This window comes from Notothenia coriiceps, unplaced genomic scaffold, assembly GCF_000735185.1.
Source record: "Notothenia coriiceps isolate Sejong01 unplaced genomic scaffold, NC01 NC01_scaffold00008957, whole genome shotgun sequence".
NCBI lineage: Eukaryota > Metazoa > Chordata > Actinopteri > Perciformes > Nototheniidae > Notothenia > Notothenia coriiceps.
Genome location: NW_011341658.1, coordinates 476,490 through 493,367, shown reverse-complemented (window position 1 = coordinate 493,367; position 16,878 = coordinate 476,490). Strand labels below are relative to the sequence as shown.

Sequence of the window (16,878 nt, the reverse complement as noted above, 5' to 3'; positions counted from 1 at the left end):
CCCCACCCCCACATCCTCAGCCAGCGAAAAAGTCCAGTCGTTTTTCCAGTTGCCATGTTTTATTTGTTTACGAGAGCGCTGCTGCAGGAAAGAGGAGAAAAGAAGATGAAGGCGAAGTAAAAGCAGTACGCAGGGAGCGCTGTTATTCAGAAATCCCTTTTTATTATTTAGTTCCAGAGGAGAAAAAGTCGTGCGAGGAGAGAGAAGTGTCATCTCTGAAACAGTCCTGGTCTGATAGTGTTGAAGTGGCTCACAGGGCAGCAGCAGCAGCTGGCAGGCTCAGCGTCACAGGATCCATCCTTTCTTTAAGACTTTGTATTCAGTCAGAGCAGAGAGCGACAGAAAGCAGGGAACAAAAATACCAACTGAGAGACAGAGCACTTTGCTATCAGCAGAGTCCAACGGGCTGAGGGAGACCACGCGAAAATAATTAATGAATAGGCAGCAAGTAACTCACTGTTGCTAGAGAGAGGGAAAGCTAATCCTGCGCTCTGATTGGCTGCTGCTCAGGCCATGTGCTCCACAGTCACCAGAGAAGCCGGGCAAATCAAGGAAATGTTCTAATATTAGAAAATGTATCCAGGCAGTGATCAAACATCTGAACCAAACAACTCCAGCTTTTCCCACACGCCTGACTTTTTTCATCAGTGCATCCTTGATGACTGCTCATCATCTTTGATGCATCGGTGATTCAAATCAAATGAAACTGCCACAGGATAATGATGAAAAACAAAACATGGAAAAACTGAAGGCTGCGTGTGATTGGAGAGAATTCCATGAGTCATGTTGAAGTGGAGCAATGAGGTGAAAGGAGAGGATTTCTGTTTTCCCGAGTTACCAGGATGATGAATGTGATGATTATATGCAACTAAAAGAAAGCAAAAGAAATGCTGGCCTTTATAAAAGGAACATGATGAGAAACTATGACAAAATCCACTCCAAGTGCAAGTGTACTAGTAAAGTAATGAATACTCTATAAATAATATACAATTATATTTCAACAGCCACAGTTAGTATCAATATTATCCTTATTTCACATTTGCTATTTATCTCACTCACATTAAGTTTAACTGCGGGGGAAAGTGAGACCTAGATTGAACGCAAAATGGCATTGAGATTTCCACCGCTGTCTGCAGACATCGCATGACTTGATTTGTTTAGTCAGCCACTGGAGCTCTGACCTGTTCATTATACACCGGTATGCATAATGTCAAATAAGCTATTCAGAGCGTCACTAACACAGTGGAGTGAGACAAGAGCGACTGATACAGCTTGAAGATATACTCATACTGCCCTTGACTTTAATAGTGTAGTTTGAACTAAAATATAGATTTTTTACTTCTGATATATTCATTTATAAGATTATTTCATTTATAAATAGACCCCAGCACTAACTAAGAGTTGCAACAAATTTTCTTTTAACTGATTTGTTGATTGACAGAACACTAATTAGCATTTCATTTATTATTATGAAATATTTTCTCGAAAAACATGTTCAAGGTTGTTTTAAGGTTCCAGCTTCTCCAATGGGTGAAATTCCTGCTTTTCTCTATTGTATCTTGTTGAAGGAATATGAATCAATCTCTAAGACTGTTGCTCTGATAAAACAAAATATGAATTAGGCTTTTAACCCCGTTTCCTTATATTGTTAAGCCACATGTTCACTAATGTATATACTATATGGTGCTATACTGTATATTAGGGGGGAGTGATAAAGATATTATCATATTATATGGTATTTAAAAAATGAAATGTTGATAAGATGCTATGTGCAATAGCAAGTTATATTTTCTAGAAAAATCTAAAGTTTGAGTGGATAGAAATAACATTAATGTAAAAATAAAATGTTATGCTATTTCAGTGGTAACTCATACGTTAGGTATAGGACAATATTTGACTTTTTTCGTAATAATGAACTTGCTATCCAATGTGCAAATATACCATACTATATGCCATGTTTCTTAAGCACTTCAAACTTTGTTTGGCAATTGTATTGCCGACATACTGTATACACTGATAATGATTTATCGGCAACAAGCTAATTGCAAGCCCTTATATCAGCCTGGCCATTTAATCGTTTCATATTAAATATTAAATTACCCACATGGAACATGCCTCTTGTATGAAACTAACTTATCTTGTAAATCTGTCACCTAGTTATCAGTTACCAATGCAGATGAACAAGTTTCTCTGAAGGCCTGAGGGTGTGGTACATCAATCATCATCATCATCATGCATTGCGACTTCATCAACAGTTACATCTTTGTAGTACAGGGTAAAATTAGGTAAACCCATAGATTTGTTCAAACGTTTGAAACATGCCTTGGCAGATCTACTGCAAATATAGATAGATATACATTCTCCCTACGGTTGGGATTATTTTTAAAAGAGAGCTTGTGAGTTAATAAATTAGAGAATGCATTCTTAGTTAGTAGTACAGTGTTCTTACACGAAAGGATAACACTGTCATGTCTCAGAGGCACACTTTATGGATTTCATGCATCCATAAAGAAAGGCTGCAGTCTTCTGCTGTCCTTAAGTGAATTTCACCAACAGAAATACATGCATTATACTAAGTTCAAACATTTACGTGGACACCCAGTTATGCTTTAAAGTGAGTGTAGGCTCTTCACGGCCCTTCTGGTGAGAAGCTGACTACAGAGTCACCACGCATGCAGCCTGGCCTCCAGCCATCTGTCCACATGGAGCTGAAAAATCTACTGCGCCACAGGCAGCGAGGACAGGCCAACAACACAGACGCTTGTAAAGGACTCATTTTCTCAGCATAAAATGTGGGCTTAGGCATTTTATGATTTAAGTTATGTTCACCTAAATTCTATCTGTCCTTAATGAAGCTGAAAAGCTCACTTCGCTAAGTAGAAACATCTGCTACGAAGATTATGAAGCACTGAGACGGCACTGTTCTGAAAAGTCAAATACACCACAAGGCTCTACAGTTAAAGACGGCTCACTGTATTTATCAGAAAATATAAGATGCAGGCAATTCAACGCCTCAAATACTTTAAAATGCTACCTTAAGTCTCTGCAACCACAATGTTATATGTAAACATTGTGTCTGGAACAAAGAAATACAATCTGACAAACCTGCAAAGTCAGCACAAGTTGAAAATAACACAATACTTTTTACTCCGAAGTTAGTATGTAGGCCAGAAAGTGGTTAGTAACTAAGCCTCGTACTTTATATATATAGATATAAAAGCATAAAACCACTAACCTCTCCATAACTAACTCTATTTTGCCTTAACGTGAAAATATGCAGGCAACAGGCAGTGGCCTCCATTGTAAACACAGCAATGACAAATCCAATCAAATACTTATCCCATCCGAGAGATTAATGAGTAACCGCTTTTATTTGGCTGGCGATGACGTAATGCGAATTAAGTGGTACCTACATTACATCTATTTCATTTGCAAGTCTGACTTTCATTCTATCAATTGGAATTTTGATATTATAAAAAAGTCTTAAGATATAAATATTGTTCCTGAAGACAAGTCAACAAGTCGGTGATGTTTTTCCAACTCCAGTAAGCAATTGGTCACATCCAGGAAAGAGCTTTCGAAAAAGTATATTACAACTGACTAACTATATTTGTATAAATAGCCTGACTTATCTTCCTGGAAAGTTAAGACAATCATACTTTTGTCAACTATCAGATTTTGTTTTTTCCCTTGGGTACCAGTCCCAGCCCAGCTTGTGCAGCTTTTCCAGAGGAGTAACGTTTAAGCTGTCCATAGATCCGTACTCTGCTGCTATTTCCATCAAATAACACCATTTCAGTTTAACTGGGTTGCTGAAGGACGTGTAACAAAAATAACCACAGCTGTACTCCGGTCTCGTGGAACTTGAAGTTAGCTGATGTTTTATACAGCCACTCCGAGAAACGACACTTGGCATTTTAGGAAGTCTTCACTTATTTTGGAAGAAACAAGCTCTGAGAGTCATTTGGAGCATTTTAAGACTTTTAAAAGAAGAATGAAGGCTTTGCCACAAGTCGTGCTTCACATTGATAAAGCAGTATAATTTACATTTAGGTTGCATAATGCTGGATTCAGTAATTACAGAAGAGAAAATGGGTCTCCACACAGTTGAGTGGCTTGTCTTATTATGCAAGTGGCACAATTTCAATAAACTGATGCATGCCAAATCCTCAAACCAGGGAGGCACGCACATCATGTCAGGCCTTCAGCTGTGTTGGCCTCCTATAGTCTGCAGTCAATGTAAAGGCACTGTTATACTGACTAACGTACCAATGGTGGTACACACATGGAGTACATTGCAAAGTGTGGCTTCTTTACTGTGTTAAGGTCCTGCAGTACAACTTGTTAGCACCATTTAACACATTAAGCATTTAACTACACAAAGTAAATCGGAGGTTACAATTCTGAAAAAGTTGACAGCTTTTATAGATACTAGCTAGTTAAAGTCCTCTTAAACGTGTTTTCAAGTCATATAGAAACAACACAAAAACAACTCCAAAGCTATAAATAATAAAAGTTAATGTTTCAGTAAGTCAACTGTCCAACTGTCGACAAGCACCGGACAACATGCTGCACGACGAGCACACGATACATTTACATACATACATACTTTTTTATCGAAATGTGTACTGCTGCGCAAAAGAAATTAAATGAACACAAAAATAAATCCCGAGTTGTAACATTTAAACCAGGGCACGAGTCAACATCGTGAAGCTGCGTGTGCACACTTGCAGCGCTTCCACCATTTTCCAGTACAGTGGCCGTACTGGAAATCTGCAATAACTTGGAAAAACTCACCCGCAGATATTTCTTGACTCTTCTCACTTTAGGTTGCGGAGCTTTAAACTCTCCCAAGTAGAAGACAAGAGTCCGTGTGGCGCTTTATTTCGGACGATAGCTTCTCAGTGTGCAGTAAACATCAGGTATACCTTCGGTTCACTTACTGCTTCGCTTCTTTCTCTCGCTCTTTCTTTCTTCTCCCGTTCATGACTCCCTGCTCCCCTACACAGCCATTTTCCAGCTCAGCACGGCGCAGGGAAGGAGAGTGTGTGGGAACTAATATGAGGAGGGCGGAAAGGGACGATGCCGAGCGGAAAATCCCGAACGATCAGTGAGGGGTCACCGGATTGACTCGGCCCATAATGGTAATTTGAACCCATTTCAACTGCAAGGTTGCTTTCCCCCTACTGTATACTTTAAATTCTTTTTTATTTAAAAATAATCCTGTCCTTATGAAAAAGACTATATATGTGAAATGTGTGTCTTTTCCCATGTTTGAACATCCTCAAATGTTCACTTCAAGTCACTTTTTACAAACAATATCTTACGTTTTTTCAAAGTTTAAAGATGATTCATACTGTACATGTGACTGGTTTGGATTAAATGTGGAAAACTGTGTGAAGAACAACTGCCAAGGACAAAACCTGAATTGTATCTAGCGAGTCAAACGTGTATCTTACATTGTGTATTATTGCTACACAAAGTGCAAAATATGTAATCTATATTTAGATTATATATGCGTTTATCTGTTTAAAGTGCCACACATTACCGGCATAAAACCAAAGAAAGATTTTGATTGTTTATGGTGTCAATTGTTTACCTTGCATTTGTTGTTGTTTGAGGGACAAATGACGAGGACACACACACTTTGTATTCCTGGACCTTGTAGCCCGTTTGCAATGCATTTATTTTAAGCACTGTTAAGACAATTAAAAAAAAATGTCACACGAGTCTGCATCAGATACCCACATGGTAGGAATTTCATAAAGGCCAGTTTGTCATCTAGGAACAAGGGGTTGAATGGAGAGCCACAACTTAAGTGTTGGGGAAGAGAAAACAGTTGAGCCCCCATATGAACACATTGAGTTTATCACACACACACACACAAACACACTGGAGCTCCATTTTAATGTGTGATGCCAAACACCTAACATGGACAGCCTATCCCCACAAAATGAAGTCTTGGTTTGAAGAAGTATAACATGATGATACAACTTAAGGTCGAAAGACAATATGGCTGTTTGGAGGTGGTACAAAATAAAGGGATCTTAAATAACATACCATGATGTTAATTGCATCAGAAAATCGCTGATAAATCCTACAGAGACACACAGTTTCCTCACCGATGTGTAACAAACAAGCTTCTAACAATCTATAAGCACCGTTCAAGGTTTAGTATGTGCTAAACATCAGTTATAAATTCCCAAATTAATAGTTCCCTCTACTCCAAAATCCAACAGGACAAAAGTCTTATCTCTGTAAAATTAATTAGTTTAAATATTAATTTTCGGTTGCTGATCAAAACAGTTTCTGAATAAAACCAATAAAGAACAGCTTTTAAAAAAAAAGGAACAAAAAATTCTAAAAGAAGATAAAACCAAAAGCAATTTGTTCACATTTCTTAACAAGACGCTAATTTTAAAGACCAAACCAGTGACTTGGCATCAAATTCAAGAAAAACTAAAAATATGTTTTAAAATGGTAGGAATTTTATACTGGGATGTGAAACATGCACAAACCTCTGAAGCTGATCACAACATGAGATTAAGACCCTGTCACATAAGTGACATTACACAATGCATCCGAGTCCATCTACCGTTACAAGGTCACTTTCAAAAAACACTTTCAACAGCTGTTATAAGGTCCACCATTGTTTATACAATATACATCAACAGCATGGGCTATTAGTACTGCAACAAGACTGTTTCCATATCAAAATATACAAAAAGGAGATCACCTCTACTCATTCCTTCATCCGCGCAGGGCTTTTGGTTGACTTCCCAGTCATTCACTTTTTTTTTTTAAATAATTTAACAAAAACCATGAGCACACACATATTTGCACTAAAATGTAAACAATCATTCATAACACCCATTTTAAGAAAACAGCCAAGGGAACTAGTTTTCTTTGTGGCATCAACTGTACAACTTTTCAATCCATCAGTGAATGAAATTGTCCTGAAATATTAAAATGTGCGCTAACTTTTATACTGATACTACAACTGGTGCACTTCAGCTAGACAAGGTTTGTGGGGGGGAGGTGGACGGAGGCTCGATTGAACAAGGGTGACAGGGACAACAGTCTGCTTATTGAGGGTAGTCACAAAGCTTTATCTAGAAACCTGTGTTGATCAGTGACACACTTTTTTTTACAGGACAGAAAGGAAGTGGACGTATAGCCCATGCATACATGAAGCTTCTTATGTACAACTACAGTACCTCTGTTTAAATGGTTCCTATGGCTAAACCATGCTTTGGCACCACAGCTAGGCCCTTGAGTATTGAGCTGTTGATATTTTTGTCAAAATATTGATACAAGGCCTTTGTTCTATGAGTCTAATTGTGAGCCACCACAATCTGTATGATGGAGAGTCAGCAAAATCTTCTTGAGTCTATAATACATTATACGTCACAGGACAAACACCGTTGGTTTGTTTTAAAGACCCATACGGAACAGGAAACAACACCCACTACACAGGTATTGAGGTATAAAAAAAATAGGGTACAATATTGACTGATGGTACCTGCCCTTTTCTGCAACTGCTATAAAACCACAATGAAGAGTTGTTCCATGGCTTTTCTTTTGTGCAAGAGTAGCTGAAGCATCCAAGGCATTTTCAGCAACCACAAACAAAGATGAGCATACAAATCAAATTCATAAATAAGTCTCCTTCATTTAAAACAAAAACTATTTACAAAATACATCAGTTCCAGGTCCCACAGTGATTTGAGAACCAAGAGAGAAAACAAGCAACTAGGAAGTGGACGAAGTTGGACAGTCATTATTCTGTTAACAGTGTTGCAGGATGCATATATTACTGAGAAAAATTGATGTTAATTTGCTCTTCCGTCTTCGAGGTGATGCTTGTGATGATTTTTGACTTGGTCACAGTTTTCTGGACACATGCAAGGCCTTCAAATGTAAGTTACAGTAGCAGGTCAAAGACTCTTCTTCACTAATCAGCCTCACTGACACTCTTCATTGTACTGTTTTCCTGGCAAAGCGATACAACTAAAACCCTCCTTTGTCTTTTGACTTGGCTTTCTGCGGTGTTGTTGTACCCTGTGCTCCTCTTCCTTCCAGTTTCACAGCAGATTGTGCCTTGTCCGACTTGATCCAGGACGCCTTGAAATCCTTGGGCTGCGTGAGAGGAGGCGTTGGGCTCGGGGTTGCCTCTCTCTCCTCCAAATCGTCGAAACTCACTTCCTGCACGGCCTCCTGCTTCTTAAAGGAATCCCTTCGCTCCGACAGGGCCAGCTTCCTCATCACCACCACCTCGTTGGAGTGGTGGTTGCTGCTGCGGTGTTGTGGCGAGGCGGTGGAGCGGTAGAGCTCGCTGCCTCCGCTGGCTGAGTCCTGGTAGCCTCTCTGCCCTCCGATGAACAAACCCTGACGGCCGTGCTCCCCGACACAGACGAACCCAGTGGCGGTGTCCCCCTCCATGTCCTCCAGCCCCTCCGCCTCAGACAGAGGCACCTCCATGGTGTGGCGGCGGGTGCTGTAGGCCTTCCTCTCAGCATGGTAGCCCCCTGTCATCTTGTCTCCCGTCAGCTTCTCCGCTGACTGCACCCTCTTGAGGAGCGGTGAGCGCGGCGGCTCTGCGCTGCGGGGACGCACAGAGTGGCGGGTGATAGTGGGAGGGGACAACGTCTTTCCATGAAAACCCTGAAGAGACTTGGGGTGATTCGGGAGGCAGGATGGAGAGCACTGCGGAGAGAGGGGCTGAGGAGGCGGGATGCAGGCCAGAGGTGAAGGAGGGATGCTGCTGGTGGACTTGCAGCGGCCAGCTTTGGTGTACCGACCCAACACATGTAGGGAACTGGGGCGGGGCTGTGGGACAGGAGAGTTAGGGGAGCTGGAACACGGAGAGGAACTTGAATCTGCCGAAATAAATAAATAAAACAGCTTAGGATGAGTATATTTTTCACAACACACAAAGTGATTGACAGCTTCCTTTTAAGATAAGATAAGATAAAACTTTATTTATCCCTTTGGGGAAATTCAGGCGTTTATGGCAGCAACAGGGTCAGAGTTAAAAAAACAGGATTCAGACAAGGTAAAAATAAAGACAAAATAGAATAAAAAATAATAATACAAAATGTTTGTAAAATAAAGTGATAAAGTAACTGTTGAAAGAAGGTATCACAGTAAAATGTTGAGCATTTGAATGAAGATATATTTACAGAAGTGTGCAGATTAAGGATGCAAGTGTGGGGGATGACCTCACTCACCTCCGGAGTAATCGGGAGCAGGGGAGCGACACGGTGTGGATGGCCCAGGAGAGAGGCTCTGTGTGGGGGAGCCGGAGAGGCTGTCGCTGGACGACTGGTGGAAACCCGAAGAGAAGCTACGACTGCTCTGCATGGGCGGAGGAGGCGTTTGCTTAGACAGCTTCTTCAAGATGCTACGTCGTCGGCTGCACAGAGGAGAGAGGTGTCAGGTTTGTTTTGTAAATAATATTGTTTTTTGTATGCCTGTTAAGGAAAAAAGTGTCTCTTATGAGGCAAAAGGCCGACCAAAATGTAAAAGAAGGACTTTAAGAATGGAGTCATTGTAAGTTGTCAATCTGAAATCTGATACTAAGCTTCAGACATGAGTTCTATATGTCAAGCATCAAGTCACGTACCTGTCCTGTCCATCCTTCTTCTTGCTCTTCTTGCTGCGTCGGGCCATCTTGGCCTTGTAGCTGGATTTCCTGGCAGGGCCCACCTTGATGGAAGTGTTCTCCAGAGCGGTAGTCTGCAGAGTCACCCTGTTGCCACTCTGTTAAAAAGACATTAACATAATCTATAAGGCATCTCTCTTAGGAGCCACAAAATGATATGCTATCACAGAATGATTTAGCAGCAAAACATTTAATTTAAAACACAATGTAATGATCAAAATATACAACACTGTTTCATAATTGTATAAATGAATCATGAATTATCATACCTTCAGCAGCAGCTCCACGACCTCAGTGTGGACGAGTCCTTGGACCGACTCCCCGTTGACATGAGTGATGAGGTCACCGGCCCTCAACCCTGCCTCGTGCGCAGGACTGCCTTCCTCAACACACTGTGGACACAAACACACACAAAAGATTAAAATGACTGCTCAAGCAACCATCAGCTGTAACCATGACTACACCTACTTCACCTATGCAATTATCACAACCAATGTATTTATCAGGGAGAAAAACATGTAACATGTTTAATCAATCAATTACACTTTAAATTGGTTGGTTTCACTAAAGATTAGCACGGCTACACCTGAGAAGACACGTACCCAGACCATGTGGTGAACGGTGTAGACGTCACTGTCCCCCATGTAGACTCTGATAGCTCGTAACGCAAAGCCGAACCTCTTCCCAGAGCTGTGGATGACCACAGGGGGCCGGAGGCAGCTGACGTTGACAGAGAGGTCCCTGCTGGGGGATGAGTCCCTGGACGAGGGGTTGGACGACAGGGACAGGGACGATTTGGGGCTTGTGGGAGGACCTCCAGAGTCATCTAGATCAGGAGGAACAGATGATTAGAAAGCTCATCAGATGAGTGCTTATGGATGGATATTTTTCCTACATTTTGCATTAGATAAAACTGCTATAACAAAAATACAATAATATTGCTTAAAGGTGGGCTGTTATTCTGCTACGTGTGGTTTTTGGATACAGTATCATAACTAGTCAGGTGACAATCTTCTTATCTTGGCCCCAAAGTATTTGTATTTATGATTTGTGTTTACTGCACAAGTTACACAGCATCAGGCTGTAGAGGGCACTGTAAACACATGCATTGAGATTACAGTTCTGCCTATAAAATATAACAAAATATTACTATGGCTGGAAATTGACTAAGCAACTGAATCTATTCCAACATGTACATTTTATTTTATAGACAGTATTATAATCCTGTATACCTGGGGTGATGATGAGGGACAGGCCAGAGACAGATGCAGACTTGGGGACTTTTCCAGCGGGGGATCTGGGTTTCTCTGGGGTCTCCAGCTGGTGGGCGATGCGCCGGGACGCCCCTCTGCGGAAGGACGGCCTGGTGCCTGTGCTGTTGCTCCGGAGCCGAATGCGCTGCAGGTTGGAAACCAACCCATCTAGGATAAGGACATATTGAGTGTGAGTTATGATGCTTCATTAATGCTAAATAACAGGAGAGGAGAATACAGTCTTTACCTATCTTACCTTCTTCCTCGGCCGAGATGGCGAAGCGGGGCATGATGTCGAGGCTCTGGGTGCTGTTCATCACCAGCGGGCTCGCACTGCGCTCTGACTGGGAGGAGCTAGAGGAAGCACGAGGTCGCAGACTGCAAGGAACATACAGTGGAAAGAGGATTTTAGGAAAACTTGTCTATTTACGTAGAACAATGATGTCGCAGCAATGTTCTTCCTATGAAAAGCTATAGAGCAATTACATTTTTTTTATCAATGATCCAGATTTACCGCTTATTAAGTGTAAATTGCATTACCATATGTTTGGACGAATTAGGGCTGGTATGTTTCTTGTATGTTTACATTCATCTTTTCACCTGTATCTACTTGTCTTTCATCCTTTTTTTATAACTAATGCTGTTGAAGTATTGTGATTTTAAGGGTGTCCATTATCATCTGGCCGGGGACAACATCTGGAAATTAGCAACGTTGGCTAAAGCTGCCCCATTTACCGTTTTGTTTTTGTGACGGTTGATTAATGGGGACTGTCCACGACACTATAAACAAATAAACTAAACTAAACTAAATCTTGAGGAAAAAGACTACATTGTAGTCACCACTCATTCTATAAATAGAACTGTTTCACTGCTGAAGCTTCGTAACTTTGTCAGTATATGTGAGGTTACTCTATTAGGGGACACATACAATTTCATATGAAAGGTATCAAACGTACGTACCCAAAATGTCCTATTAATGAATTTATAATCCTACATGTTTTAAATCTCAGAAAAAAATTGCTAATTTGCTAAATAAAATGCTTCATATATAAGAAGAGAGAATATTAAGATAAGATAAGATGGAACTTTATTACCCCGTGGGGAAATTCAGGCGTTTATAGCAGCAACAAGATCAGAGTGAAAAACAGGATTCGCACAAGGTAAAAATAAAGATAAAATAGAATCAAACTCAAAAATAATAATACACCTCAATCTCACATTTCCTCTAAAATGGTAAGCCATCAAGGTGAGAACGAGTTCTGGCTTCAATCCTTTCCCCTCATAATAAGGACATCCCTCTCTCCCGGTTCAAGTTCTCACCTCCCCCTGGGTCCATCTGTCCGCCTGTCTCCACTGGCCAAGTGTTTGTTTCCATCGCATGGGGAGAGGCCTCCCCTGCCCTCCCAGCGCTCCTCCTTCTCCTCGCTCTGGCTGCGCTCTGACGACGACAGGCTCTGGTTGGACGGCGTGGAGGTGGACAGATGCTCCGAGCTGCTGTACACCTGGAGCATTAGAGGAAATGGGTCACATTGATGTTTAAAAAGATATCTGGACTGCTTAATCAGTAGGTTATCACCAATGTTTCTAAGATATATCTTTTAATGGTACGTGTATTTATTATTGATATATATTTATTAAAAAATAACTTGAAAAGGAATTTAATTTGCCCTAAAAGACTCAAACACTTCACAGATATTCATGTAAATGTACATTTCCACAAATCTTGTATTAATGCTTGGCTTCAAACCTTTATGAAACGGTTTCTTACATTTTAACTCTACACAAAATGAATAATTTGTGACATAGTCAGGGCAGTACCTTGCTGAAGCGGTGAGCCACAGAGGAGAACTGTCGGAGCTCTAGAGATGATTCATCATCGTTGGTTTCATCGTCATCATCCGAGTCCAGGTGACAGTAACGCTCCGATCGAGCTATAAGAAACACAATGACAGTGCATTAATAATAATAAACATTCTTACTACAATTGCCATCACTATAAAATCTGCTGGTCCAGTGTGTTTCTGTGTTTTTAACAAAGGTGTGTCTCTGTGTGCAGAAAGTGTTCCATATTTGTATTGTAGTTAGCTCAGTCCATATTAGATCATGAAAGGCACCGTGTGTTTATCCGTCCATAAATCTGACTGGTCTGTAACGTACTGTCAAAGTAACTAGTGTCGTCCTCAGTCTCTAGTTGGGGTATGAATTCAGCTTTCTGTCTCAGGAGGCCATTCCAGTCCAGACCGTGGAAGAACATGTGCATCTTCACCTCAGTGGTTCCACCTGGAGAAAAAAATAAATAAAAATCAGACAAACAGGTATGCTTTCATATCTGCACACCTTCGACTTGGTTTACAGTTAATCCCCAGCTACTCCGTGTCTCCTTTGATATCCTTACCTCTCCCTGTTGCCTTATTAACACTCATTAGGCACACAGCTTTGATGTAATGGAAAAGTTCCATGTTGATGGAACGTTTCTATCAGACACAGCCCTAAAGATAACTGCCACCAATTGCTAAATGTGATCTTTCAAAAATATTCCTTGACATAACACTTTCCTAAACATCTCTCTCCCGTGAAATCCCCCGTGTCATGGCTGCCCTGACAAATTGTAGCAGACCTAGTGTAACCTGGGACCTGTGCCTCCGTGTCTCAAAGGAACATAAAGTAGTTTTACATTCTGTTCTTGAATATATCATTTTCTATTTACGTGTACTGTATTTAGACTTCTTGCACTATTGTCTTTTGTTGCTTTTTTTTAATTGAATTTTTGAATTTGTTTTATTGTTTATGTCTTATATAACTATGTTCTATACATATACATTGTCAGAGGACCTATTCTACACTGCAGCTTAAGTGCATATGACACTAAAACCTTTGAATTGAATTGAATTAAGAGTGTTGTGTACCCACTTCTCATCAGTTACACCCCCACCAACCTGTTCCCAGTCGATCCAGAGGGCTCTGTCTCAGCAGTCTGGTGATCAGGTCCTGGGCATCAGCCGGCAGAGAGTCCTCCCCCTCAGGCCAGATGATGTCGTCTGGACAAAGAAGAACATACAATCAACCAATGAAGGGATTTAATCACATCAAAACACAACATAAACGTTAAATGTTGGTCAATATCTATCTATGAGTGGAAAGGTTGTATGTGATGACTGAGGAGAATTGCACTAACCGTTGACCACCTGACCAAAAAGCTGTTCAGGTGTTTCTCCAAAGAAAGGCACACAGCCCACTAAGAACTCATAAAGGATGATGCCCATAGCCCACCAGTCTACTGGCTTGCCATATCCCTGCCTCAGGATCACCTCTGGAGCAATGTACTCAGGAGTACCACACACCTGATGAGAGGAAAGGAAGATGTAAGAGACAGAAAATATTGATGTTGGTTTGAGATCGTTAAAGATGAGATGAAGAGATGAGAAGAGAAGAGACAGACCTGTTTGTCGATGAACTCCCTGGTATCCTTTTCGATATGTCCTTCATATAAGTTGGTGGTCATGTTCATTAAACCGATCTTTGACAGCCCAAAGTCTGTCAGCTTAATGTGTCCCATGGAGGTGATTAACAAACTACAAAAGAAGGAAACAGAACACATCAAACGCTTACCCAAAACTTAGATTTAGACTGGGTAAAAAAAGTATCAAAGGCTGAACGCTTCTGTGACTACTTCAAAAAGATTGCCAGGCTCTAATGGCAAGTCTAAAAATGATTAAAGCTTACTTTGGAGCTACCTCAGAGCCGAGAGAGAAAGAAGTTAAATGAGGACTTACTTGTCTGGTTTGAGGTCTCTGTGTACAACCCCGTAGTTGTGAAGATACTCCAAAGCCAAGACAGTCTCAGCAAAATACAGCCGAGTCATGTCCACAGGCAGAGGACCGATGTTCTTCAACAGGTTGGCACAATCCCCACCTAAAGTACAAAGACAGACAGTCAGATGCTTTGTTTGGGCTTATAGTGGGCAAAGAATAACATTCGTCTTTAAAGACATGATATGTATGAGTGGATCATTCTAACCGTACCTTCCACATACTCCATGACCATGCAGAGGTGCCTCCGTGTCTCAAAGGAGCAGAACATAGAAACCACAAATGGGTTTTCAGCAAAGGTGAGGATGTCTCGCTCCACAAACACCTGCTGGATTTGATTCCTCAGCATCAAGTTCTGCCGGTTGATCTTCTTCATGGCAAACCGTTGACGGGTCTCCTTGTGGCGCACCAGAAAAACAGTCCTGCATGACAGGGGAACAGATGGAAGAGGACAACATGAAATTAAACACATAACAAATCAAATTGTACAGATTTTTTGTTGGCACTAACTAGTAGTATTGAAATAAGTTTCTTTGTTATTTTCCACTTAATCCAAATTAGATTTTGGAACATAAGGCCCAGTTTGTTAATGCATTTCCATTAAGATCCAGTATAAAAACAATTAATGCAAAATAATGGCTGATGGCAAATGAAACGACTCGATTGATGGGACAAGAGGAAAAATAATAAAATAATAATAATTCCCATTGGGTAGTCCCTACACTGTCCGTGCTCTGACCCAAACTACAACACATCCTCTTTTTAGTTTCATTTCCACTTTTATTGGGCTCTCTGCGGTGTCAACAAAGAATCTGAGCTAGTCGGAAACAAAGACGTCTGTCTTACTCACCCATAGGCGCCATTGCTAATGAGCTTGATGGTCTCAAAGTCGCTCTCCAGTGGTTTCCTACGAGGAGGGGTGCAGGCTGCTCGGCCCTGAATCATACAAAAAGGAAACGGAAGGAAAAAAACAGGAACTAAGTTGCTGCATTGCTCATGGAAAGCATAAATACATGCACTTCAGGACTGCATTGTGATCATATTAAGAGTTTTCTTTCCCGAAAGAGCTCTTTATATCATTTAAATGGTCGCAGCAACCCCTTGAGTGTTGTTTGTACATTTCTATTTTGCCTTTCAAACTAAGAATCACTTCATATTTCATTATAACTACTTATTTACCATCTAATATAAGCTTTACCTGCATATGTGTACCATCTCCTGTGTCGTCAGACTCTCTGTTGGCTCTGTGGCTCGGACTGGTCTGCTCCAGGTGGACCATCTCTGAAACAGCAGCAGACACACAAAACTCCTTTTTAGATTAAAGTGGACCTATCATGCTATATTTGAATCATATATTGTAGGGCCATACCTATATAAAAACATGTCTGAACAGATCATGCATTTTAGCCATGCCTCATTTCGCTCTATTTGCTGTATTCTAGCCCTGTCTTCACACGGGCTGATTCTGTGGCAAATGAGCTGCAGCTGACCTCGCCCCCCTCCTTTGCAGGGGGGCGAGGTCAGCTGCAGCGTCATGTTACCATGCTGTTACCATGCCACGCAACCTCTCATTCACCTGATAGGTGGAGAGTTGCCCATATAGGCGGAGCACCCCGTTTCTGACAAGAACAATTTCAAATCTGGATCAGTCTGTATCAGCTCCGTTGCAGCCCCGTTTTTAGAGATTTGGGTATGGAGGAAAATAGAAAGGGTTGTGTTTTCTGACTTGGTGAGTTCCCTGGAACACCGGGGACACATATTCATGTATAAAAGATGTACAAAAAAGTGCATTTTGCATGATAGGTCCCCTTTAAATAAAAATCAGTGAGAGCGATGAGAGGTTATTCAACTGTTTGCGAATGATAGTAACCGACTAATGATGCTTAACGAAATTACAATTGTCACCGTTTCCAAATCACATTTATACATGATTAGGTTATAATGTCTCTGCAAACTCATTAAAGGTTTTCCAATTCGGTTGAATTACGCTCCACTCAGCTGAATATCATACAAAGCAATACTGACGTGTCGTTCTGCAGAGGGAGTACTTTCAATGGTCAATTACAGAGACTAAATGCACAGCCTTTTTAACTGAACAATGAAAGACTTAGCAAAACTAAGGCAGGATCTAATACTAGGGGGAAATCCACAT

At 41.0% G+C, this 16,878-nt stretch overlaps 2 protein-coding genes across 3 annotated transcripts in view; both read right to left on the bottom strand.

Moving 5' to 3' along the window:
- The window catches only part of pik3r2 (phosphoinositide-3-kinase, regulatory subunit 2 (beta)), a 32,532-nt gene extending 27,457 nt beyond the window's left edge, over positions 1-5,075 (bottom strand). The window contains exon 1 of one of the 2 annotated variants that reach the window (XM_010770433.1): positions 4,798-5,075. The gene's annotated coding sequence lies outside the window, so the exon portion shown is untranslated. The remainder of the gene's footprint in view (positions 1-4,797) is intronic. The other variant, XM_010770434.1, reaches the window with a different exon arrangement.
- Positions 5,076-5,652: 577 nt separating this feature from the next.
- On the bottom strand, positions 5,653-16,005 carry mast3a (microtubule associated serine/threonine kinase 3a). The gene is made up of 17 exons (XM_010770438.1): positions 15,925-16,005; positions 15,577-15,662; positions 14,940-15,148; positions 14,691-14,829; positions 14,357-14,489; positions 14,093-14,258; positions 13,854-13,955; positions 13,075-13,197; positions 12,736-12,848; positions 12,238-12,419; positions 11,174-11,295; positions 10,897-11,085; positions 10,267-10,490; positions 9,934-10,056; positions 9,626-9,762; positions 9,231-9,415; positions 5,653-8,879 (listed from the first exon to the last, which is right to left on the bottom strand). The coding sequence occupies exons 1-17, from the start codon at positions 16,003-16,005 to the stop codon at positions 8,011-8,013; spliced, it is 3,183 nt and encodes a 1,060-aa protein (XP_010768740.1). The 3' UTR covers positions 5,653-8,010.
- Positions 16,006-16,878: the final 873 nt, after the last annotated feature.

Coding starts and splice junctions, on each gene's coding strand:
- mast3a (XM_010770438.1), bottom strand. CDS start 16,005: ATGGTCCACCTGGAGCAGACCAGTCCGAGCCACAGAGCCAACAGAGAG. Junction 15,663..15,924: donor GAGATGGTACACATATGCAG/GTAAAGCTTATA, acceptor TGTATGATTCAG/GGCCGAGCAGCCTGCACCCC. Junction 15,149..15,576: donor ATTAGCAATGGCGCCTATGG/GTGAGTAAGACA, acceptor CCTGTCATGCAG/GACTGTTTTTCTGGTGCGCC.